This window comes from Trichoderma evansii (assembly GCF_050947405.1).
Source record: "Trichoderma evansii strain SZMC 28006 chromosome Unknown GGI43scaffold_12, whole genome shotgun sequence".
Classification (NCBI taxonomy): Eukaryota; Fungi; Ascomycota; class Sordariomycetes; order Hypocreales; family Hypocreaceae; genus Trichoderma; species Trichoderma evansii.
Genome location: NW_028145194.1, coordinates 982,835 through 1,006,307, shown reverse-complemented (window position 1 = coordinate 1,006,307; position 23,473 = coordinate 982,835). Strand labels below are relative to the sequence as shown.

The 23,473-nt window shown below is 49.9% G+C and overlaps 7 protein-coding genes across 7 annotated transcripts; 5 read left to right on the top strand and 2 right to left on the bottom strand.

Moving 5' to 3' along the window:
* The first annotated feature begins 12 nt into the window (after positions 1–12).
* GGI43DRAFT_407670 (nucleosome assembly factor ASF1) lies at positions 13–1,480 on the top strand. The gene is made up of 4 exons (XM_083206258.1): positions 13–455; positions 521–560; positions 619–927; positions 986–1,480. Exons 1-4 carry the CDS (start codon positions 347–349, stop codon positions 1,344–1,346), a joined length of 819 nt encoding a protein of 272 aa, XP_083060002.1. The 5' UTR covers positions 13–346; the 3' UTR covers positions 1,347–1,480.
* Positions 1,481–2,473: 993 nt separating this feature from the next.
* Positions 2,474–5,245, top strand: GGI43DRAFT_77259 (cora-like Mg2+ transporter protein-domain-containing protein). Its single transcript, XM_083210285.1, has 3 exons — positions 2,474–3,380; positions 3,452–4,604; positions 4,706–5,245. Exons 1-3 carry the CDS (start codon positions 2,593–2,595, stop codon positions 5,123–5,125), a joined length of 2,361 nt encoding a protein of 786 aa, XP_083060001.1. The 5' UTR covers positions 2,474–2,592; the 3' UTR covers positions 5,126–5,245.
* A 570-nt stretch (positions 5,246–5,815) lies between these two features.
* GGI43DRAFT_423493 (uncharacterized protein) lies at positions 5,816–8,347 on the bottom strand (the record flags this gene model as incomplete). The annotated part of the gene is made up of 5 exons (XM_083208246.1): positions 5,816–5,976; positions 6,050–7,643; positions 7,713–7,958; positions 8,019–8,152; positions 8,227–8,347. The coding sequence occupies 5 exons, from the start codon at positions 8,345–8,347 to the stop codon at positions 5,816–5,818; spliced, it is 2,256 nt and encodes a 751-aa protein (XP_083060000.1).
* Positions 8,348–12,977: 4,630 nt separating this feature from the next.
* On the top strand, positions 12,978–14,089 carry GGI43DRAFT_407661 (Redoxin). The gene is made up of 4 exons (XM_083206257.1): positions 12,978–13,454; positions 13,516–13,561; positions 13,617–13,785; positions 13,852–14,089. The coding sequence occupies exons 1-4, from the start codon at positions 13,147–13,149 to the stop codon at positions 13,878–13,880; spliced, it is 552 nt and encodes a 183-aa protein (XP_083059999.1). The 5' UTR covers positions 12,978–13,146; the 3' UTR covers positions 13,881–14,089.
* Positions 14,090–14,915: 826 nt separating this feature from the next.
* Positions 14,916–17,080, top strand: GGI43DRAFT_77207 (RING-5). Its single transcript, XM_083210284.1, has 3 exons — positions 14,916–15,230; positions 15,317–16,753; positions 16,819–17,080. The coding sequence occupies exons 1-3, from the start codon at positions 15,137–15,139 to the stop codon at positions 16,878–16,880; spliced, it is 1,593 nt and encodes a 530-aa protein (XP_083059998.1). The 5' UTR covers positions 14,916–15,136; the 3' UTR covers positions 16,881–17,080.
* Positions 17,081–18,314: 1,234 nt separating this feature from the next.
* GGI43DRAFT_384711 (exonuclease 1) lies at positions 18,315–20,859 on the bottom strand (the record flags this gene model as incomplete). The annotated part of the gene is made up of 3 exons (XM_083203556.1): positions 18,315–20,556; positions 20,618–20,765; positions 20,847–20,859. 3 exons carry the CDS (start codon positions 20,857–20,859, stop codon positions 18,315–18,317), a joined length of 2,403 nt encoding a protein of 800 aa, XP_083059997.1.
* A 1,042-nt stretch (positions 20,860–21,901) lies between these two features.
* Positions 21,902–23,286, top strand: GGI43DRAFT_77148 (translation machinery-associated protein 16). Its single transcript, XM_083210283.1, has 4 exons — positions 21,902–22,207; positions 22,269–22,356; positions 22,418–22,551; positions 22,613–23,286. Exons 1-4 carry the CDS (start codon positions 22,036–22,038, stop codon positions 22,759–22,761), a joined length of 543 nt encoding a protein of 180 aa, XP_083059996.1. The 5' UTR covers positions 21,902–22,035; the 3' UTR covers positions 22,762–23,286.
* The last annotated feature ends 187 nt before the right edge of the window (positions 23,287–23,473 follow it).

Sequence of the window (23,473 nt, the reverse complement as noted above, 5' to 3'; positions counted from 1 at the left end):
AACTTATCAACCTGTGTTCACCTTTTTGTCAGTTCAACAATTCTTCCACCAGAAGCAGCCGCCGCGTCTTTTCTCTTCCCTCTGCACACACAAAGCCAGCGACTTGCCGATTCTCTTGCGTTTGCGTCACGACTCGGCTTCCTCTTCTCCGCCGCTTTCCAGGCATCATCTCAACGGTTACCGACTTTCTTGGTTGCCCCTCCGACGACTTCTTTGTCCCTTCTATCCCTTCGACGACTGGGCCCTGCGCAAACTTTTCCACGTCGCGTGGTTCAATTGAGATCCTCTCACTTCCAACACATCACCTCTACAAATTCTCTGTTGTTTTTGGTGAAAATCCGCCACCATGTCTGTCGTGTCACTTCTTGGCGTTAGGGTGATGAACAACCCCGCCAAATTCACCGACAAGTACGAGTTTGAAATCACATTCGAGTGCCTTGAGCCACTTGAGAAAGGTGAGTCGTGCTGATTTAGCACCCCAGACCTGTTGACATGCAGTTTTCTAACTAATTGCGCACAGATCTCGAGTGGAAGTTGACCTATGTCGGATCTGCTACCTCGTAAGACGACCATCTTCGTTGGGCACCATCCCCTCCCTCCAGTTCTAACCCATCGCAGCGATCAATATGACCAGGAGCTAGACTCCCTTCTTGTCGGCCCCATCCCAGTCGGAGTTAATAAGTTCGTCTTTGAGGCCGAGGCTCCCAACACCACTCGCATCCCCGACGCCGACGTTCTTGGCGTGACGGTCATCCTCCTGACCTGTGCCTACGATGGCCGCGAGTTTGTGCGCGTCGGATACTACGTCAACAACGAGTACGACTCAGAGGAGCTCAATGCTGAGCCCCCTGCGAAGCCCATCATTGAGAGAGTGAAGCGAAACGTCCTCGCCGAGAAGCCACGTGTGACCCGTTTCGCTATCAAATGGTGAGAAGATATCCCAGACCACACATTAAATGACAAATTCTAACGCTGCTATCAATAGGGACTCTGAGCTCTCTGCGCCCCCCGAATTCCCTCCTGAGCAACCTGAGGCCGACCTTGCTGCGGACGAGGAAGAATACGGTGCTGAAGAAGCCGAGGAGGAAGCTGCCGAAGACGCTGCTGAAGCCTCCAAGGAGAAGGGCGAGGACGCTGAGATGGCTGGAATTGAGAGCGAGCACCAGAACGGACATGATCACGAAGAGGACGAGATGTCCGAAGATGGCAGCGTCGACATTGAGGGCGAAAGTGAAGACGAGATAGAGGAAGAGGAAGAGGGCGAGGGCGAGGCGGAGGGTGACGATGATGCCATGGAAGTTGATGGTGCCGCAGCCGCTCACAACCCCGTTTCCGTTGTGTCGTAGTTCACGCCATGACGCGGCTCCAACGAGCCTTTTTTGTGTGCATGAGTATTGAGCACACTTTGCTTTTATGGCGTTGTGCCATTTAGACAGGACATAGAGTTACGAAGACACGATGGGATAGGATGGCATCGGTTGGGAGGGAGGGGTGGGTGGGCGGTTCGGTATAATTGGTGATATCCTCAAAAATCTTGTTTATTTAGTGACAAGAAGACAAAATGCTAGCATATGACGGATGACGACACTGCTTCGAGTCTACCATGGCGTTGATAACGAACGGATAGTGATTGTGACTAAAGAGCATTTGTCGTCGACCGCTGGAGTGGAAGCCTCATCGCCCCGACGGACAGGCGGAGCATCGTCGTTGTTCCTGTCATCTCCATGCATCGGATCTCACGTGCGAGATGTGCGTCATGGGCTGCGGAAGCGGAATCGTGAACCCTCTCCGCACTCGGGAGACAGAGATCTGCTACTGCCATTACATGCCGTGAGGCCCCCACGCCCTACGGTATGACACGCGGGCATCTCTAACTCGATAGAATTACTGCAGTTTGGGGTGTTGCTGCTGGCAGTTTCATAGCCCGGCCGCCTCCAGCCGCACCAACCCGCCTGTTCCAGCTTAGACGGGCGAAAGCAATTCAGCCTCACTTTGGCTCGCCTCACTTTTTCAACGCCAAGAAGCGACCTTACTCAAAAGCGAAATGTTGAACAAAAAGCGAGGCAGCGAAGGAGGCCCTTATTAACCACACCAAGACACCGAGGTAGCACATTTAGACAGCCGTCGGCCTGCTTCCCCGACCCTTGAGTGACGGACCTGTGTTCACAGGACACCGCTGCACGTGGGTGTGCGACGCCATCAGTCTTTGCATCCCGCAAACTGCTGCAGCCTATACGCGCCAAGGCAAAAGGAATGGCATTGTCTTTTCTTTGCTTTTCATGCTGCGTGTTCTGAGCCCGTGCCTGTTTGTAATAAAATAGGCGGGCGACTCCGAAACATGCAGCCTGCGTCATCCCTTTTGGCTTCGGTGGATGGAAGAGGCAGCCGAGCTGAGCTGAGCTGAGTGTAGTTTTTGAAGCTGGGTATATAACGCCCACTTCATGCTGTGAGGGTTGATGAGATGGAAGTCTTTGTTCTCTTTCTATTTTTGCAATATCGTAGAATTATCGTTTATATCGCTAAATAATAAAGAAGCTTCAGACAATATATAATAAAACATCATTCACCTTGATTAAGAAAGACAGCTGAGCTATGGCTGTACAGCCGCGCAGCAACGCCAGCTTGGAGGAGCTCGTCAGATCAGTCGAGCATCACCACGAGCAGTATCTGCGCAGCCTCCACAGCTTCCACGAAACCCTCAGCGCCCATAATAGAGAGCGCTCCGACATCCACGGCCTGGCAACGCCTCCTCTGCGCGCTCTCACCTTCACCAGCGACGCCAACAGCATCCTACTGCCTCGTCCACGCCGCGATACTCCCGATACCCATGAACGCCCATCATGCTATCCATCTCCCAGAATCCTTCCACTAACTCCCAATCTCAACCATCCAACCGGCAGTGGCTACGGCAGCATCCCAGACGAAGATATCCCCTTCATTCCTCTTCTAGACAGCTCATCTGCTCGTCATAACCCAGTTGATAGCACATTTTCACAGATCCATGGAGTACTCGCCCCACGGAGCTTCTCCGATGAAGAGCTCATCAAACACCTCCGTGACTCGGGATTTTATGACGAGTTCTCTGGCCGGCTTAACGATAGGGACGAGCCTTTGCCGCCATGGGAAATCGACTCTATGCAGTCTTTCCGCGAGACTGCTACTGTCGAGGGGGGGCGCTTTGATAGTTCGACGTTTGAAGTATATGAGGTTGGGCAAGATGATAGGGCTGTCAAGACGAGCTTGGATGTGGATGTCCAAGGCTTTGTCAAGTATGCTGGCGATGAACCGCCAGAGTCTCCCGAGTTTATTGTCGATGCGCCGATTGTTTGGGAATCTATCAAGGATATCAACCTCAGCAGCCAGGCTGTTGGTCGTATCACGTACGTTGTTTCCCCCTTTTATGCTGTTATACCTCTATTGCCTCCATTACCTTTACTAATGACAGGAATAGTCTTGTTCAGGAACCAACACCGCTCATGCTAGCTGCCTTGCATCTCACTATGTCACCTCACTTCGACATGACTGAGCTTCTTCACCACTTCCTCTCCGACGACCCCAGCGGTGGCCGTACCCACGCCTTCATGCATCGAGCTTACGAGCGATCTCCATCCTCATCAGCCTATGCGTCTTCAGCTTCTCCAATGCTATCACCCCTGAATATATCCAACAACATTAGAAGCCGCATCTCTCCAGTCTCTTCCTTCTCTCATCTCCGACAACGATCCTTCTTCTTCGTCTTCAAATACTACACCCTCGTACCCAAAGATCTCGATCCCGCCCCCTGGCAGCTCTACGAAAAGCGCCCGTCGGAGAAACGTCTCGACGACCACATTGACATTGCCGAATGTGGTTCCATCCTTGCGCTTTCTTTTGAAGGCGACCCTACTAAGACGCTCAAAATGAGACCTCGCAGAGAGCGAGCCAAAGAAGGATTTCTGTTCGACACATTTGGGCCCTGGCATCTGCTAAGCATCCAGAGCTTCCCCGACGACGAACATACAGTCAGGGGAGACGACTTCCAGGAACTAAAAAGATTCTGCAACGGCCCATACGCCTTCCTAGAGCTGCTCATAACAGAGTACCGCGACGCTGGCAAACGTAACCAGATCCTCCATGAGCGAATCACCAAGCTCATCACCCCTCCCACGGAATTCATGTTCGACCACCACCTCCGTGACAAGCTCCTCTTCGAAGACAAGCACTTTACCTACATTCGCCGCTACTTCTGGGCCTACAACACCCTCGCCGTCATCAACACCGGCATCAAGGCCATGATCGCCGCCTATGTCGACACCTTCACCGACGACTTCTGGGCCGGCACGCACCCGCAGTTGTGGCCGCACCCGTCGCCGCCGCAGTCTCCTGACGCAATGGATTACGCTGCCAAGATGGCTGTCTTGCGGAGGGAGTTGGATAAGGTTGTGAGTGATCTGAGTGAGGTGCTGAAGCGGAATGAACGCACGCGGAAGGAGATTGAGAATTTGAGGGACCAGTTGTTTAGTGGTAGTTCTATCAAGGAGAGCAGGAGAGCTATTGATCAGGGAGATAACATCCGCATCTTGACTGTGATAAGCATGCTCTTCCTGCCTCTTACGTTTGTAACTGTAAGTCAAATTCCATCTTATACCCCTATCCATAAGAACAGTAACAACTATAAACATTCATCTCTTTCCAATACTCTGTACTAACTCGATCAAACCAACAGTCCGTCTTTGGCATCACAGAGCTCCATATCCCCGTCACAGATTGGCGCTTCCCCGTCACCATGGTCCTCGTCTGCGTCCCCTTCATAATCCTCCTTTACCTCATCCAGACCCGACCCTTCGTCCAGTGCGTCCAAAAGATTCACGAGATAATCCACTCTCTCCCCCATATACTTGTCCGTTTCCTCGGCCTCATACCTCGCCTCTTTCGCAAACTTGATTCAGGTGCTCCCAAGGATGCCCGGTCTGTATCTGCATTTTCACCGTCCAAAGGCCGCAAGAGGAGGCTCACCATGAGACGGCAAGCTGAATGTGGCCCTGCGGGGAATAGCGGTGTTGGTGGTAATGCTAAACCATCGTGGCGTCAACCCTGGGCTTGGATGAGAAGAACAGCCAGCGGAGATGAAAAAGATATAGTATAGCATGTATAAATATATGAATTACACCAAGACTTAGTTTACAGTGTACCATACAGATTGTCGACCATCGTTGATAGACAGCATTAGACTAGTAACCAAAGAGTACATCACAAGACTGAAGAAAGAAATTTAATGGTTCCTAATACGCATCTTTTCATTCAAACTAGGTAAAAATACAGCAAAAGCTCCCAAGTCTCTCCCAGTAGATTGTCGCATTACCAAAGATATTCATTATTAATGACAGCGAGGAGAAGGGAAGGGTAAAAGGTAAAAGGTAAAAGAGCAAAACAAAACGAACTATCCATTCGCATAAGATTTCGAATATTCCTCCCAATTCATGGACCAGCCACTGGGAGGGGAAAACACATAATACGGCATCTCTCCTTCCCATCATTACCAAAGGTATAAATAAGTATCGTTACAGTCCATCCACCTGCTCCATGGGAAATAATAAAGAGAAAAAAACGATAAACTGACTGTAGCTGAAAACCAGGAGCGTACTAAAGTCGCATTACTAGTTGACACACTCAAACAAAGGAAACAAAAGTTTCCGTGATGCTCCATAACGCCCGGTGCCTTCTTTTCCGCCATCCCCCATTCCCCCTTTTGCATATAGTCGTGATGCGTTGAATATGATAGGCATTCGACATGGCAGCAAAATTAGTATTAGCTGTGGCCATCATCGGGCGGGATTTACCACCCCTTCTTCCGAGCAAATCTCTTGTTGAGCAATGCAAGGACTTTGGGGACGTTGAATTGGACGTATTCGAGATCCAGCTCGTCTTGGTTGTCTTTCTGCATCTCAAGCAGATCATCGAGCTTGAGGTCGAGTTCGAGCAATCCTCGGTTTCGGCCTTTGTTTTAATGTTAGCGCCACAAATCTCTCGACAATAGAAGCCAAAATCATAGGGAAGATAAAATCCATACCTTTGTAGTGCAGGGAAATGACAAATGTGCCAGGCAACGGGCTGGTGAAGTTGAAGTAGATGTTGGCCCGTCTGTTATCCGGGACATTACTCTTCTGGATAACACCCTCCTTCTCAAGCTGCTGGTGTGTAAACTTATACGGCCCGAGAACCTGCTGCTTTTGCTGCTTTCGCTTAGTGCCTTCACTTTGTGATCGTACGTTGTGGAGGTAGCTCTTGTAGGTCTCAAGTTGACCAACTAAATAAGCGTTGTGGTCACGGATCGTCTTGAAGACTTCTTCGAGCTTCTCAGTCTCAGCAATCACACCATCCTTCAACGAGCCCAGATGCTGGAGCTCCTGCTCAACCTCATCCCTCAACAGATCAAACTGGTCGGCCTTGTCGATTACGCCAAGTTCCTGAAGCTGGGACAAAAGCTCCATGGCCCTGATACCTTTACGTACCATAACGGCATCATTGCGGCTGGTGGCGGCGGCATCTGCAACACGCTCAAGCCGTAGCGGTCGCTTAGAAACGGCACTGCTCTGGGGAATCGTTCGCATGATCTGCACAAAGATGGACTTGGCTTCCATAAAGTACACTTCCTCCTGTGTAATATCCAGAGCCGCGGTCAAGTCATCAATCGCAGTCTCCCATCTGCTAAACAGGGGAAGGTTGATGACTCGGTTCTCTTTGCGAGGCACTTGAGGAGGGGCCGGCCCCAGTTCAGATACGATGATGGACAAGTGCGATCCCTCGTCCTTACACAGTTCGGCGGTGTGCTTATCAATCAGCGAGTGCATGGCGTAGACTTCGTTCAGCGTAATCTCAAGCCCAAGATCCTTCTTGGAAAGAGCGACGTAATTGTCCATTTCTAGACTTTCATAAAAGTCGCCAACCTCACACAAGTCGAGCATGAACTTGTTGATCCTGTCTTTGTTCTGTTGGATAAACGGCTGGAGCTTAGCCATGTACGGCTCCTTGGCGTAAGAAGGCTTGTTTGCCAGATTCTGGAGCATTTTGGCAATAAGAGTGAGGGTTCTGCGAGGGCGTTCGGCAGGCGTTCCGTCAATAAGCATATATGACTTGGGGGTGACAATAGCCGGGTTGATAAAGCGCAAGAAGAAAAAGCCACCGATCAGAGTACAAATAATCTGGTCGTTAGCATCAGGGTATTTGCGCTTTGTCAAGCTTCTAATCTGCTTGCAGATCCAGCGAATGCCGTAAGGGGCCTCTTCCAGTCCGTCAATGATGGTAGCCAAAAAGCCGTTGGCAATCTCAATGAGCATCGTCAGTCGCGGTTCGATAATGGCCTGGACCTGAGGGTTCTCGGCTGCCTGTTCGGCGGTGACACCCTTTGGAAGATTAGGGGGCAACGAGCCAGTATCTTCTTCGATCTGCTCAACCATGCGCTCATACACTTTGAGGGGGTTGATTTCCAAATCCAGGTCTCGCAACTCGATTAAGCTGTTGATCCTATCCGCCAGCGCAATCTTCAAAAAGCTTTGACCCGGGCCTCTTCGAGTGTAGGTCGTCATCATGCGGGAGACGGGCGTGTTGGCTCGAAGCAGCGAGGAATAGTCAGGGGTATTATCGAATTGGTAAGTAAGGACAGACTAAGGAGCAAAAAGGACTGTTAGCTGGAAAGGTGTTGCAATCGCAACCAAGCCCAGAGTGCATCGTACCTGAAACATGGTAAGCAGCAGATGCTCTTCTCGACTTTCGTACTGGTTTCCGTAAATAGTGAACATGACTGTCTGCAGAAGCGAGTCGATCTCCGACATTGAGACGAGTCGGCATAGATGAGCAATGTGCCTAGGCTCGGATTGCAAGAGGAACAAAAGGTTGCCATATTTCTGGGTCTTGTCGTCATTGGGGAAGACACCTTCTTCCATTTCGCCTTCTTCAAGATGACTGGCTACTTCGTTTTGCTATACAGGCATTAGCAAGTGTCACCAGAGCATAAACCACACCGCATTTTAAACACGCACTTCTTCCAGCGCCATACGGTTTTGGATGAGCAGCGCAATTCTTGAATCAAGGTAGCGGACGTCCTTTTCGAGCACAAAGTTCTTCTTCGATTGGGAGGAAATCTTGGATTTGAGATCCCGTAGGGCTTTCTGGGCTATAGATTGGGGACGTCAGTCATGTAATCAAAAGGGGAAGCAAGGTCCGCAGCTGTGGCTGGTGCATTCTCACCTTTAGCGAGATCGTCCTCAATTTGCATCTCTCCTTCATTCGCTGTCATGGACATGTACAGCGCGGACATGGAGTACCGCTTCGACTGGCGCGCAGAGCGCGAGCCATCGTAGGTGGACATTGTGTTTTGGCGTGAGAGCTGTTGAAAGGAAGAAGTTGATGCTGTGGAGGCTCTCGAAGGGGTATGTAGCATGACAGGCATTATGGGTATTGGCGCTGTGCGACCGAAGGGAGGGTCGGGCCTTGTCGCCCCAGGGCCTCGGAATTGTTGACGATGGGGGGGATTATAGCTGCGTCTAAGCGATAATGCTCATCACTCGACAAGGTTGTCGTCTAATCGAGGTGTGCTCAAGCTGATTGGTTTTTTTTATTTCATGCGTCGTCGATGAGATCGATAGAGGCGATGGAGGGGAACAGACAGGCCTGTTGCCACCAAGAGAAGGAAGTAAGAATTAGAAGAAAAAAAAGAGAGAGAAGCTCAGAACAAATGCAATTGTTAATGGCACGCTCGTAGTACAGTTTGCGTCGGCTTCGGAAGAGCTTCACAAGCGATTCAGCGATGGTGTAACGATTCGATCGAGGGTATCCCGTGCAGTTCGAAGAATGGGCGAGGAAAAGCGAGAGCGCTGGTGTCAAAAATCGCTTTTCGAATCAAGTAGCGTTCAGAATTCTATTTCGGCCAAGCAAAAAGAAGAGAAAAGCTATGCTCGATGCTTCAGAAAAGACAAGAACACACGTGCTGAATCCAAAAAAGAAACGAGGAGAATTAATTAAGAGGCGAGATGGCTCGTCGCGCAGGAGAGAAAGCGGGATGGTGGTGGGCGCGAGAGGACGTCAGGGCAGCGTCGCTAACCGAGCTACACAGGCAAATCTCGGTTCGAGAGAGAGAGAAAGACGCGGAAGGCAGAGGTTTGAGTCGAGCAGAGGCGAATCGAGGCGATGCGATGCGATGCGATGCAAAAACAATGTGGTGCGGCGTCTCGTCTAAGCTGGAGCGCGGGAGTTGCAGAACGGATGAGACGAGGGCACAGCGCAGCAGGAAATAGGTTTGTGGCTGCGACGGCTGGTGGTGATGGTGGTGTCAAGTGCAGAGCAATAAAACTGGAGCAGCGCGTCTTGTTTGGGCGATGGCCAGGCCGGGTTCGAGGAGTGAGGAGAGGGGAAGCACGTCGGGTCCAGGGGCTGCAGAGCGGACTGTCCCAATCAGCAGAGGCGAGGAAAATCCCAGCAGCATCAGAGCACCACTGGCCAGGCCCCAACGAGCTAGGCTGGGAGAGCCCGCCTTCAGGTTGCGGCGACGAGGTTTTAGTGAATTGATGTGCAAAAACAGCCCAAAAGCGACGTGCCTGGAGCGCCACACGCGGACTCCATTCCTTCCTTAGCGCACCACGCCGCTAGCATCAGGCAGGCCCAGGCACTAGCACTGCTGTACGACGGCCGCCCTGCAGCGGTCTGGGGTAGCGCTGCCAGGCCCTGCTCAGGGACAGACGACGGAGTACCCGCCCGTCTATCGGAAAAGGCTGCAGTGCACCAACCACGCTTGGCAGGGCTCTCGGCCAGGGGTACCAGTGGTGCACACCACCATCGCTAGTGGTCCCCATAGCGCTGGCATGGTCCTTTGTCGACCAAGAGAGGCCGTCACCTGCATATCGCACTGGTCCATACGAAGAGCATGCAGCCCTCTCAGCGCTGGAAGGACGCCCCGTCACACAGCGGGATTCGCTGCACAGTCATTTGGCGTTGAAGAATGGTGGAGGGTTTCTTCATGCGGCATGTAGGCGTCAGGGTGCGCGCGGCGAATGATGTGATTCATGGGGCCATTCGTAGCATTAACAGTTGCAGACTGTACGGAGCACACGTAGATGCTAAGGTATCAGCATGCGGGTACGAGTACTCTCTCTTTACAGAGTCTGGTCTCTTTCGCTCACGATGTCAGATACTAGGTATTACCGCCTCTCTCCCGCGCTCTCTTACACCTTTTTTTTAATTTTTTTTTTTTTTTGTTCCACCGTCGTCATCCCGCGGCTGGGCGCTACGTTAATATCCCAAGACACGAGAAAAAAGATAGTTCAAGGCATAGTGCAGTCTAGCCTTGCTTCGAACGCAGCGAAGGGCATTAGCACGAGTAAGGTGCTGATCCAATGTGCAATCCAGAGGGGCGGCGGGGTAGCGCCTGCGTGTAGCGCCGAGCAACGGGCATGTACCTGCTACTCGGCCTGAGTTTGCACGCGCCCTGGAGCGACAAGTCCAAAGTATGGACGTCGTATTGGTCTGTCTATCGTTATTCTGAGCGATGATACCCTCAAGAGCCTTGGCTAGCTCCAGCCACCGGATAAAAGACCATCAGTAACACCTGCTGTCCCCAACGGCAGCAGCAACAGCAACATGGCCCCCATGAAGTGGTACTCGTGCCAGTAAGCGAGCAGGCAGGCAAACGAGGCTCGGCGAAAAGGTCAAAGTCAAACACAGTGCTTTCGACCACTCCCTTATAGTATATTCTCTGCTGCGTTCGCTTCACGTCGTCAATGCCCGTCTTGAAACTGGGCGCTGCGTCTCGGACATCTACAGGTCTGCGTCTGCCTAGGTACTTGTTACATTTACTCAATGCAGTTCATTCAGGGGTTTTAGGATGACGTCTGGCCTCTTTTGCTGCAAGACTAGTGCTCGTACGAGAGGCATAGGCGTTCGCACAGACTGCAGTACTAGTACAGTATAATACTAAGGGATCAAATAGACACATTTTAGCATCGGCTAGTACAGAGTACTTGGTGCTCCGTGCAAAACTCCATACATGCACTCCAGACCCAGCCCCTGGCAAGCGCCATGTATCATGTATGAGCACACTGATCTTTTTGCTGAAACGCACCAGCTGTGAGCTGCGGCCTGTCGCCATGTCTGGAGTAGCATGGATGATGCGCCAGGGGCAGGTGGAGCCTGGAGCCAGATGCCTTTGCCTATCTCGCTATGGACGGAGGATGCTCTGCAACGCATGTGCTGCATCGACTTCGCCCCCTTGACGCTGCGATACTTGTATTCCGCGCGGTCTCCTACTATATTTCTTGTGCACGGCGTCGCAGTCTTGGGGATCGTCATGTAAAACTTACGAGTTTTCGTCCAATTATTGCCCCAGTTCTCCATATCAAATCACACCCAGCCCCTGGGACACGCGTGTTGACAGAGCGCAGCGTGTGCTAGTAGCGCACTCTACGATTTGCAGCACCGTTTTAACGATGAGCACCTCTCCCTCCACACGCTGCATCCTTTCATGGCCTCCACTCTCTCCCTGCGCAAGCCCACTTGCAAAAATATCCGCTCGTCGAGGGATCCCATGACTAGTAAAAAAAAAAACAAGTGAGATAAAATGGCTGGGGAACGGGCTGGTGCCAAATGTGGCATAGGGCCAGGCACGGTTACGGAGTGCCAACTGAATATAATTCCCGAAAAAAAAGACTAAAAACGGCGAGGGTGAAAGAGGAAGAGAAATATGATTAATTCGTAGCCATGGTAGCAGCAGCAGCACATGGAATATGGAGCCTCAGGCTCGGGTAGATAATCCAACCCTTGCGGCTGCGCATATAACCGCCATGCTCATGCAACTCCTCGTGTGCTAATGCAGTGATTCCTCTATATAGGTAGGTAAAGATCTAATTATACTCTGTGCTACGACCAACTACCTGAGTAGTATTATCTGCGCCTTGCTCGCCCCCCACGCTCTCTCTGACCAGCCGGTAGCATCCACAAATCCTCAGGCCATCTTCCAAACGCGCACTCTTGGTTGAGGCCGTTGCGACTGTCATGCCTGATATCTGACTGGTGTGCCCTTACACATGCGCATACAGCATGCGGTGCCTCTTGTCCCTGTAGTCCTTCAATCTCACAGTAATCCCAGAATGGCAGGAAACTCCCCAACGGTCCATCACCAAAGCACGTCCCTCTGCCCTGCCCGTGCTCCCCCTGTGATCTGCTGGTTGCCGAGTGAGGTTTTTTGCCGGCATGGTACGTCAGAATAGCCCCTTTTGCCGGCAAGCCTCCCAGACGCCACTAGTTCGTCCGGGGCATAATAGACGAAGCCATTCGACGGACAAGTGCATGAACTACTTCAATAGCCGGATACTATGGCAGTTCTAAAAGATAGCTGCCGATGGCGAATACACACATATACATGCATGCACGGTGTTATGTCACGATGCTGAAGAATGCCAAGATGCAGATTAGACTTTTGTAAGCTCGTATCACCCACCAAGCCCACCTGGCCTCTCCGTCTTCCTTTCGCTACGCAAACTATTAAATTGCGCGCGGAGCTAGATTGCATCTTAATTCTATCATTTACGACGAGAAGAGGGGAGATAGCGCGATGAGCGACGAATAGGGAAAAGGTGCTTAATCTTGCTGTTGGTGAACTCTATCAACCCCTGCTTGTGGGCAAATATATCACTTAAATGTCCTGTTTGCGGTGCAACTTAGTGTTAGACGCTTCCCTATTGTGAAGCATGTCGCGAGCAGGAACCGTAAACTTGATAAATGATGAAAGTATGGCATCCTCTTACGTGCGACAACTTGAAGAAATTAGTAATTAATACTCCAATGGACGCCAATAACTACAGAGCATCCATATCGATAGAGCTCCCCAGAGATACTGCCCGATCCATGTAGGGTAAGACAGATTCAATTCCAACATCAGTCTGCATTGGCGCTGCATGCAGTTGCGAGTATGGAATGGCCAACGGAAGACAAGAATTTACGGAGCGGGCGGGGCCGGTAGGCTAAGCCGAGGGGGCCCGGCTGACTGTACTAGCAGCTCGTTGACGCCACTTGTGCTCGTTGTCTGAAGCTCACTCACCTTGTCCATTTTCGCCATTATCCCCGTCATCACCACTTTAGCTATCAGTCTTACATACCAGAGCCTAACTACCGCTGACAATGGCTTTCCGTCTGCCCCTCCGCCGAATTGCCCTGGCACGCCCCACCGTTGCGCGTGGCTTCCACTCGACGCCCAGGGCCTTTGTCAAGGCCGGGGATGAGCTCCCAAGCTTCGAGCTGTTCGAGAACTCAGCTGCCAGCAAAGTCAACCTGGCCGAGGAGTTCCAAAAGGGCAACGGCTACGTTGTTGGCGTTCCCGGCGCCTTCACTGGCACCTGCTCCAGCAAGCACATCCCCTCGTACATTAACCACCCCAACCTCAAGAACTCTGGCCAAGTGTTCGTTGTCGCAGTCAATGACCCCTTTGTGTAAGTAGTCACTATCTCATGAAGATGTCTGGATATGAATGATGCTAAACCAATTCTACAGCATGAAGGCTTGGCAAGATCAGCTGGATCCTACTGGAGAGACTGGCGTGGGTTATGCTGCCGTCAATTACTAGCAAAAGAGCTGCCGCTGATTATCTATAGATTCGATTTGTTGCCGACCCCACTGCCGAGTTCACAAAGGCACTTGAGCTTGACTTTGATGATGCTGCTCCTATCCTTGGCGGCACTCGAAGCAAACGCTACGCCTTGAAGATCGTAGACGGCAAGGTCACAGCTGCTTATGTCGAGCCAGACAGCACTGGCACTGCTGGTGAGTTTTCGTCCTTATCCAAGGTATTGCCAAGGCAACAAGTATCCTAACTCATCGTCTTATTAGTGTCAATGGCCGAACAGGTTCTCAACTAAGAGGTAGAGTGAATGCATGGAAAGATATTTGACTCTATGGGAAAACGTTGTGCCTGGGGCCTTATTATGTCATGCATGGCTTGCTCTATTCTCAAGCATTAGTCTATACTATTGGCTAACTAAGGAAGCATACTGCTTACATACCTAATAATGGTAGTAGTAGTTATCGCTCTACAATGGATAGCAAAGAAACCCTCTTTCGTGCCTGATTACTAAGTTTACACTACGGCTGCCCGTGATATGAGAATCATGGATGACATAAGACACTGTGTAACAAGCCTGTAATCCTCCTGCCCGATGTGAATCCTGGGACAAGGCTTGTAATAATAGCTGAGACCGTCCATTCTTACAGGGACACGTCCTTATACACCGCTACTCGGCGTCGTAAGTTTGCCTTGTGATAGATGCATACATGTACGGAGTACTACATACCTCACTGATAGCAAATTCACGCTGCCAGTTTTGCTTGTTTGTTGAAAAAGGTAAAAGATTACAGGTAATATTGTCTGATAGGGATGTATTGCTAGGTATTTGACAGCACCACTTCCTTAGCTTAGGCATCCAACTAGATTTTTCTCTTCTTTTTCTCCTATTGGTAAGCCCGAACAGTGGCCAAGATGCATCCGGCCATTGGCTGCCTGAAAAGCCCCAGTTAGGCGGCTGCGATGCGCTAAGACTGCCCGCAAGATCTTTCGCGCAGGCCTGCCGTTGGCCACCTGATGGGCCCACCGCCGCCGCTGCCTGACTCAGCGCTGCCGAAGATATGCCGGTGCCATAGTCAACGCTCGATCGGCCCAACTCGATTCTCTTCATCTTGTCCTGAATCACTTATATGGATGATTTAACGGATCCGTTCAGAACCTTTCTTCTGCTCGATTCACCCGGGCTCGCCACGCCGTCACATCTTCGCCTGCCTCCGCCCTGCGTCGCCCTGAACCAGCAGCAGCGTGCTGTGCTCGCCTGATTCCCATCCTTCTCGTCCCACCGATCCGGCGTGCACCTGAGTCCACTGAGTGCCGTCACAAGGGCCCCTCTTAGCGTGCTGCATCACTATTCCGTCTGCCAGCGCACCATCGTCGACCTGCAGGCTTGCTGCTTGCCCGCTCACCACCGTCACGATTCCTCCCATAACGAGAAAGCGAAAGGCTGCAGAGGCGACGATCACATCTGCAGACGCTGAGAGCACTCCCCAGAAAAAAATCGTCGCCTCAGCCAGTCTCCCTGCTGCACCGCCCACGCCTCAAACCACCGGCGATATGGATTCCGAAGAAGAATATATGTCACCCATCTCTACCGATGATGATGAAATTATGCAAGATGACAGCGGCGATGAACTCTCCGGTCCAGATGGTAAGCCCGACTCTGCTGCCTTCACATATCCGGTCTTCTCGGAAGATCCTTCCCCGTGAGCCTGACTAATCCGTGTTGTTTCTCAGATTTCGACGAGGATGATTTTGACGAACCCGATCCAGACTTTGGTCTCTCAGCGAAAGACATGGACAAGAAAAAGGCGGCCGCTCATGCGGTATCCTTCAAGGTCCTCGAGCCAACCGACATCAGACGCCAGCAAGATGACATGATGAACGATGTCAACCTGATTCTTGACTTGACCAAAGAGGATGCAGCCATCATGTTACGACACTTTCGATGGAACAAAGAAAGACTACTAGAAGATTACATGGATCGCCCAGAAAAGGTTCTAGAAGCCGCTGGGTTGAACAGTAGTTCTACTAGCCAGCCAAAACTGCAGGCCGTTCCCGGCTTTGTATGCGACATCTGCTGTGAAGATGAGGACGGTCTTCAGACCTTCGCTATGAAGTGTGGTCACCGCTACTGCGTTAACTGCTACCGCCAATACCTCACACAGAAAATCCAAGACGAAGGAGAGTCAGCTAGGATCCAGTGTCCTTCGGATGGATGTGGTCGCATCCTGGATTCACGGTCACTCGACCTCCTCGTCACTGCAGAGCTAACTGAACGTTATAATGAGTTGCTCAACCGCACATACGTGGAAGACAAAGATACGTTCAAATGGTGCCCGGCTCCGGACTGCCCTAATGTCATCGAATGCGGTGTAAAGAAGAAGGACTTGGATAAGATCGTTCCTACTGTTGAATGCCTCTGCGGCAACAGGTTCTGCTTTGGATGCGCAAACCCCGACCATCAACCAGCACCCTGCGATCTAGTCAAGCGATGGCTGAAAAAGTGTGCTGATGACTCAGAGACGGCCAACTGGATTTCGGCACACACAAAGGAGTGTCCCAAATGCAGTTCGACGATTGAGAAGAATGGCGGATGCAATCATATGACCTGTAGGAAATGCAAGTATGAATTTTGCTGGATGTGCATGGGCCTCTGGTCTGAGCACGGCACAAGCTGGTACAACTGCAATAGATATGAGGAGAAGAGCGGAGCCGAAGCCAGAGATGCGCAGACCAGATCCCGCACGTCTCTGGAAAGATACCTGCACTACTATAACCGATATGCCAACCACGAACAATCCGCTAAACTGGACAAAGATATTGCGCAAAAGACTGAGAAGAAGATGGTGCAGCTCCAGACCACATCGGGTATGTCTTGGATCGAAGTGCAGTATCTCAACTCTGCATCTCAGGCGCTCCAGACATGCAGACAGACTCTCAAGTGGACTTACGCTTTTGCCTTTTATTTGGCCAAGACCAACTTGACCGAGATCTTTGAGGACAACCAGAAGGATCTGGAAATGGCTGTTGAGAACTTGTCAGAGATGTTTGAGAAGCCCATCAATGAGCTATCTGACTCGAAGTTGAAGGTCGATATCATGGATAAGACATCTTATTGCAACAAGAGACGTGTCATTTTGCTTGAAGATACTGCCGAGAATCTTGCGAAGGGTATGACTCACGATACCTCCTATAGCTGTTAATTTTTTGACATTCACTAACAAATCAATCTATAGCCAAGTGGACGTTTAACGCCGATCTCATGAACGGATCGACATTGCTACTTAACAAACAGTAGACTACCTAACTAGTTTCGTCTGTTGAGATCTATCAGTGTCTACTCTGAGAAATAGACTGATATAGGCCGCCGCTGGGAAATCCGTTGTCAATCTCGCAATGGGTCGGCATACGAAATGATCGAGGGGCAACTAACTAAGAGAGTATGCGTGGCTCGCATCTGCATACACGATTACATACAAACCATGCACCGGCATACCAAGGCATACATACTTCATATAGCGAGCCGGGAGGTTTCTATTCCTTCTCTTGTCGACGACCTTGAGTCACCCCCCACTCATTCAGCATATTTGCATTGCAGCGTCGAGAATTTTGTGTCTCCTCCAAACATAGACTAGTAGTGTTATTTTATGATATTTAACGACTTAACAATTGGCGTTTAAGGAATTTGACATGGTATATGGGGGCAGGTGGATTATACGATTTTTTCTCCTTTACTGCTCAGTTTTGTTACTTTATTTCCCTTTTTTTTTTTTTTTTGCGCTTCGTTTCCACCCTCTATCCCTCATCTTCCCATAGCCCTGTTATTTATTCATTTTTGCTCTTCGATTCCTTTTTGGTTGTATGTATACGTACCCCCTGTTTTAGTTCAGCGTATGGCTAGCGCATGCACTCGCTTAGAATACTAGGATTCATGATACATAAAGTGCATCCTTGAGAAGGAAATAGATGATAGCAAATGTTAGTCTTGCCTTGAATTTCTGGCCCCCTTCTCCGCCCCCCTGGATTTGCTATTGTTGTGTTTGTTGGAATTGTATTGAAGTTGTAAAGCACCATGTGTACCATAAACGAATGTCTTGTAATCTACCTGTTAGAGCTAGTCATAGCTGATAATAATAACCCAGTTTCGTTATTCAGCACCTCAGCTGTAGCTTAATGATATGATAAGTCTGGTCATACACATATTTAGGAAAGGCGTGCAGAGGCAGTAGAAAGATTAATATACGTGTAGGTGCAAATACGCGACTTTAACTAAGGCTGAAGTTCTGGGTAACGAAACTGAGTTATTGAATGACAATTCCTCTTTTATTTCTTTGGGTTCAACAATCAATTCTTCTACTAGCCTAATACCTAAAGCTATCTATTGCCATGCTATTCTATTTCCAGTGACAATACCAACATTCCATTCCCAACACGATGCTGTCAAACCTGAAAATGGCTTTGACAAGCACCGAGACCAAGTTTCTTCCAAACAAGCAGCTAATACAAACACCATCTGTCCCGCAAAGTCCGTCCAAAGGAGTCCTTGTTTTTCTCCCAAAAACCTAAACCGACAACCAAAAAGAAATGAGCACTAAAATAAACGCCTGCGAATGTATCATCATTAACACATTAAACCTCAGCGATTTAAAAGAAGAAGAAAAATTCCAATGTGTCTAATAGTAAAAGACTGGTGGTGGTATCAGTAAAGTGGTATCAGTTTTTTTTTTTTTTTTTAAGAATAGACAAAGCGAGCGAGATTAAGCTTTTTGGTTGGGAGTCTGGCCTCTTCGTCATCGTCCTCTTCCTCCCCGTCGCTATCGGGGATGATTTGGTCTTCGCTTCCGCATGTTTTATTCAATGCCTCCATCTCATCCAAGTCCACCTTAGGAAGAGGGACAAGTGCAGGGTTGGTCAGCCCTTTAGCACCAGGGCCTTTGTCAACATCTTTTCGTGACGCGGGGAGACTTGGAGACGATGCCGGGCCCTTCAACGCCCATGTTCCCATGCGTTGAAGGGGCGTTTGTCTTGCGCGGGCTGTGGATGGTGCAGTGGAGGCAGCAGAGGCGGGACTGAACATAGAGGAGTACTGTGAGGATCTTGAAGCTGGTGTAGCCGAAGATTTGGAAGAGTAGGAAAAGCGCTTTAAGCTTGGACGAGGAGGGGTACGGATAATTTCGGATGTCGAGACAGGCGCTTTCGGGGGAGGCAACAAGTCATCGACTGAAGACTCGGGTGTGTCAGCAGGGTTCTTTTGGCTCTCTTCTAGGGAAGTGAGTCCTGTGTCTTGAGTTGCAATCGAAACTTGACTAGTCTCCTGCTGGATGGTTTTCTGTTGGCTGGCTTCCTGTTCGCTGAGCTCCTGTTGGCTGGCCTCCTGGTCGTTGGCCTCCTGTTGGCTGGCCTTTGGCTGGCTGTTATCTCGCGGTGTTGCATCTGCCTGAGTGGAATCTTGTTGACTGGTACTTTCAGGCTGGCTAGGAGGTGGCCCCTTTGGTTTATCGGCAAAGATTGATACACCTTTCTTCGACAGAGCCCCAGACGCCCACCCTTCAATATCAGGTAAGTTATTGAGGGCTTCATCCAGGGAATCATCTGAAAGCAAGTATGCCTCGCTCTTTGTCTTCCGCGGATCCTTTTTGGTAACTTTATTCTTTGCAGGGAAAAATCGACTCTTTTTTGGTGAGCCATCTGCCTCCACGTCAAACGAATCGTCACACAGGCGGGCCTTCTTCGGAGGTCTAGTTGACGCCTCTGTCTGGGGAGGTTGACTATTTGAGACGCTGGCCAATAGATTAGCGATCGGCTCCGTCCGTCTTCGATTCAAACGAGGTGAAGTTCGTTGAGCGGTTTGTGTTGTCTGATGAGAATCTGTATTATCTTCCGCTGGCTGTCCTGACTGTTGCGATCCGGGTATATAGGGTCTTGGTAATGGAAACACACGTGAGACAGCTCCTCCGGCAGTAATTTGCGAAATTCGTTGAGGATCGACGGAGAAGCAGTTGGCGTCCATCTCGGCCAAAGGTATCCGGTGATGGCCTTTGAAATATGAATTGATGGGCTTGGACTGTGGGCCGGTTTCAGTAGGTGTAGCGAGCTGAGAGTGCCTTCGTTTGGACGGCGAGATGGGCAAGGCGATTGGAAGTTTTGTAATGGGATTAACATCGCCATTTGCGATTTTGCGAGCCATCTCTGGTTCAACGTAAGATCCGATAAAAGGCATCTCCTCTGCCGTACGGTTCGCTTCTAGTTCTGTGAGATGGACGAGTTCCTTCTTCGTAGGGCAAAACACCCATTGATGTAAAAATGTGAGCTCCGCTTGATAGAACAAGGTCAGATAATTCTCTGATATGCGCTTTCCGTCGAATTGCAGCATGCGAACAATACGCTCGGGGGATTTGGATTTTCGCAGTAGCCGGTACGCTGTTTTGAGCCCTACTCCGGGAAGACCATTAAGATAATCGCAGCCGCTCATGATTGCCATTCGTCGAAACTCAGTGTCACTCCAGCCGGTCAGAGAGATTTCACGACAGGCACAGAAATCTCGTCGGTTGATTTCGATACAGTTTCCATATTGATCTAGCTTGGTGAGCAGTCGCTTGGCACCAAAGACCAGCAGGTCCGAGTCGTCTGAAAGGATGCCTCCGACTAAGCCAATTCGTTCGAGATAAACGAGCTGAGCATCAGCCTCATAGGGAGCCACCACATATGGGATATCCATCTTCTTCAACTCTTGGATCAGGGCGGATGCCATCTCCGGCGTGATATCAATGCATTTTTGGAACTCTTGCACTGCCTGAGAAGACTTCCCAGCTTTGAGATATTCATTGGCAATCTTGAGCTTCTCCTCTCGCTTTTTGGCACGAGACTCTTCGGTAGCAGCCTTGCTAGGGAGATAATCGCCATCAAATACCATATAAGGGGTGACGCCAAAGTGCTTTAGCATTCTAACTCGATGCAAAGCCGCATTGATAAACCTTGAAAGATATTTCCAATTAATCACACTGAATCTCTCATAGCTGAGCATCTTGAACTTACTTTTTAGTAGGCTTGCCTTGGGCTAGCTCGGGAGCACATGAATAGGCTGCGCGGTGCAGCCATCCATAGCCGTCAACAGCCAGCGTCTCTCCATTGAACTTTTTCAGCTCTGTTGGCCTCTGGATAGACTTGAGAATCGGCAGCAATCCTTCCGATAGTCAGCACAACAATTGCCCCTCGCAAATAAACGGCTTTGGCCATGCCATATCATATCATATTATATCCATACCTGATACACCCATTTTGTAACCCCACTCAAAAATTCACGTATGAAAAAAACAGCAAAATTTCAGACTCTTCCATGCAAAAAGTCCCAATCTACTCCCTTAGTGTCTGCGTGGATCAGCGAGTGTGCCCATGAATTGACAGCCCAGCCTCTGGACGCGGTGACTGCTGAGCACAAGGCTCAAACAGACAGGGCACGTCAAGCGGTCAGAGGCGATGGACTACGAGTGGCCTGGAGATCGCGTCGTGACGGCGGCCTGGTCGGACAGAAGATCGAGAGAGACGAGGAGCGTCTGTCGGTGTAGCAAATGAAGCGATTCGGAGTGAAGGAGATTCACGGCGCAAGACCCTGGACTCTACCAGTGGGCGGGCATGTTGAATCTCGGTTAATGGGCGTCTGGCTCTGCAGTCGCTGAGACAAGCAAGCAAGACGCGCTGGGGGGCCTTAATGGGCGGGTCCACAGCGCCTGGAGCGCGTGCCATAGCGCTGCTGGCGTGGCAGAAGGTGCCCAAACAGGGATAGATTGACCTGGCAACCGGACCTATCTATTTACTTTGTGCGAGTCTGTAATTCTTCGCAAGACAGGCTGAGTATCGAGGAATTCAAAAGCTTGTATAGAGTATTTAATACATGCGTCATCATATTCCAACTATATAAATTTTGGTAGCAGATTGGGTATTGAAACAAAGGGAAAATTGGTCTGTCTTGTCTGTTGACATGGGACCATTGTTGACTAACAGCATCCCGTCACTTTTAGAGCGCGGGGGCGGGAAGGGATAACGAGATGCGCTTATGTGCCGTAAATTGACAGCTGGGGGCGAATTTCAGCCGCAGCATCTAGATAGCTATTGACAAGTAGATGTCGATTAAGAAAGGCGCGGGAAGTACGGTTATAGGCAATCAAATAGCACTGCTATGCCGTAGGAGATGTATGTAAATATACACTGAGTGAAAGCACACTGAGCCAGCAGCGAGGCTTTATCCGAATTATAGCCGCTACGCAGCTCAAGCCACTTGCCCAATTTAGCACGAGACCCCTGTTCATAGAAAAGAAAAAACCTTGCGCCTAACGACTGCCAGTGCCGCTAGTAAAAGAAATCGAAGATTAAAAAAAAAATTACTACGGCATCAATCTTTAGAATCACCTACTCGGCCATAAGCATCCATTTACGAAGACGAAGAAACTTTCAAAATGCCTAGCACACTTCAAAAAGTTCGGAAACAAATTTCCAAGAAGCGCGGTGGAGACATCAACGCATTGCATGAAAAATCCAGAAACTCTATGAGACTTCACAAAGCTGGAGTGAGAGATCAAAGACTTGAGAAACTCGCTGCGGCTAGGAACAAGAGGGAACAGCCCATTGGTACGCAGTCTATTAATGGGATTATGAGACCGATACATTTCATATCTAACCAGAACATTAGTTGAACGTGTCACATTCTTCCAACAGAATGTGAGAGAGCAGGGCGCTGAGCCGCTTGAAGTGGCAGCCATCCAGGCACTTATTCACACGTGAGTATTTTATGGCTTACCACCTATACATGAGAACTGGAAGCTGACTGTACATTCAAAGATTTGTTCACCAGTACGATGAAGAGTACGAGGCTGTGAAGAAGACTCGCCGTGCCGGGCGACCTGCCAGCACCAAGGAGGACTTGTTGAAGATGAAGATAGCCGCGCTTGACGAGGAGTATACCAAAGGGTTCCGTAAGTCATTTTCAACTGTTTTATACTCTAGAAGAAGATTGTTAAGCTAATATTGCAATAGTGCTCCCTGATGTTACTTCAGTGGAGAATGTCAAGCTCTTGGATGCTTGGGAGGGCACTTGGGTATACCTCACCACCATCCCCTGGATCAAAGTCACAAAAACTGGCAATGTTCGCAAATCCGAGCCGCCTTCAAAGGCCCTTAACTGAAAGAGCTTGTTCTCTGATATCTTACGTACGAAGAAGCAATCAACAGCTCCCAAGCGAGCGAGGCTACCGTAAATCTATGGAGCACCCTGAAGGTGGCTGCTAGTTGCCTGGGCTCGACTGATTCGAATTTCCACAAGTACAAGAAGTTGCGATTCAACAATTGCTCTCCCATTTAGCCATGGCTACTCGACCATCATAGATCCCCGACCAAATGCTGGTCCCGTGGGAGATCGGAACAGAATGATGGTGCTATGTTTGGGATAGGGCAGGAAGATCAAATATGCGTACAAGAGTGCCATATATTCATGAATAATGTTGGGTCTAATGTCTAGGAGACATGGCGCATATTCGGACGGCATACCACACAGCTGGAAGCCGCTTCGCTAGCTTTGCTCATTTCCAACTCGGGCACTGAGATTAGGCATAAATCATCTAGCGGAACAGCGGGCCTTGCAAAGGCCATGCACTTAATATATGAACTAGTTAAAAATTCATGTTATTCAATTTTCTTACATATTTCCACCATGCCCACAATCATGTCTTCTTGATAGAGAAATCCATAAGCTCTCATCCATTAGAGTGCTTGCATGCCAGTTGATTAATCACGTGGGGCCATAGAGCTGCTGGTAGCTCCAGTAAAAATGGGGTAGCAAAACAAAAAAAACTTTGGCACTACTTCGCAGCTACTACATCATCCCTCTCACGAACCACC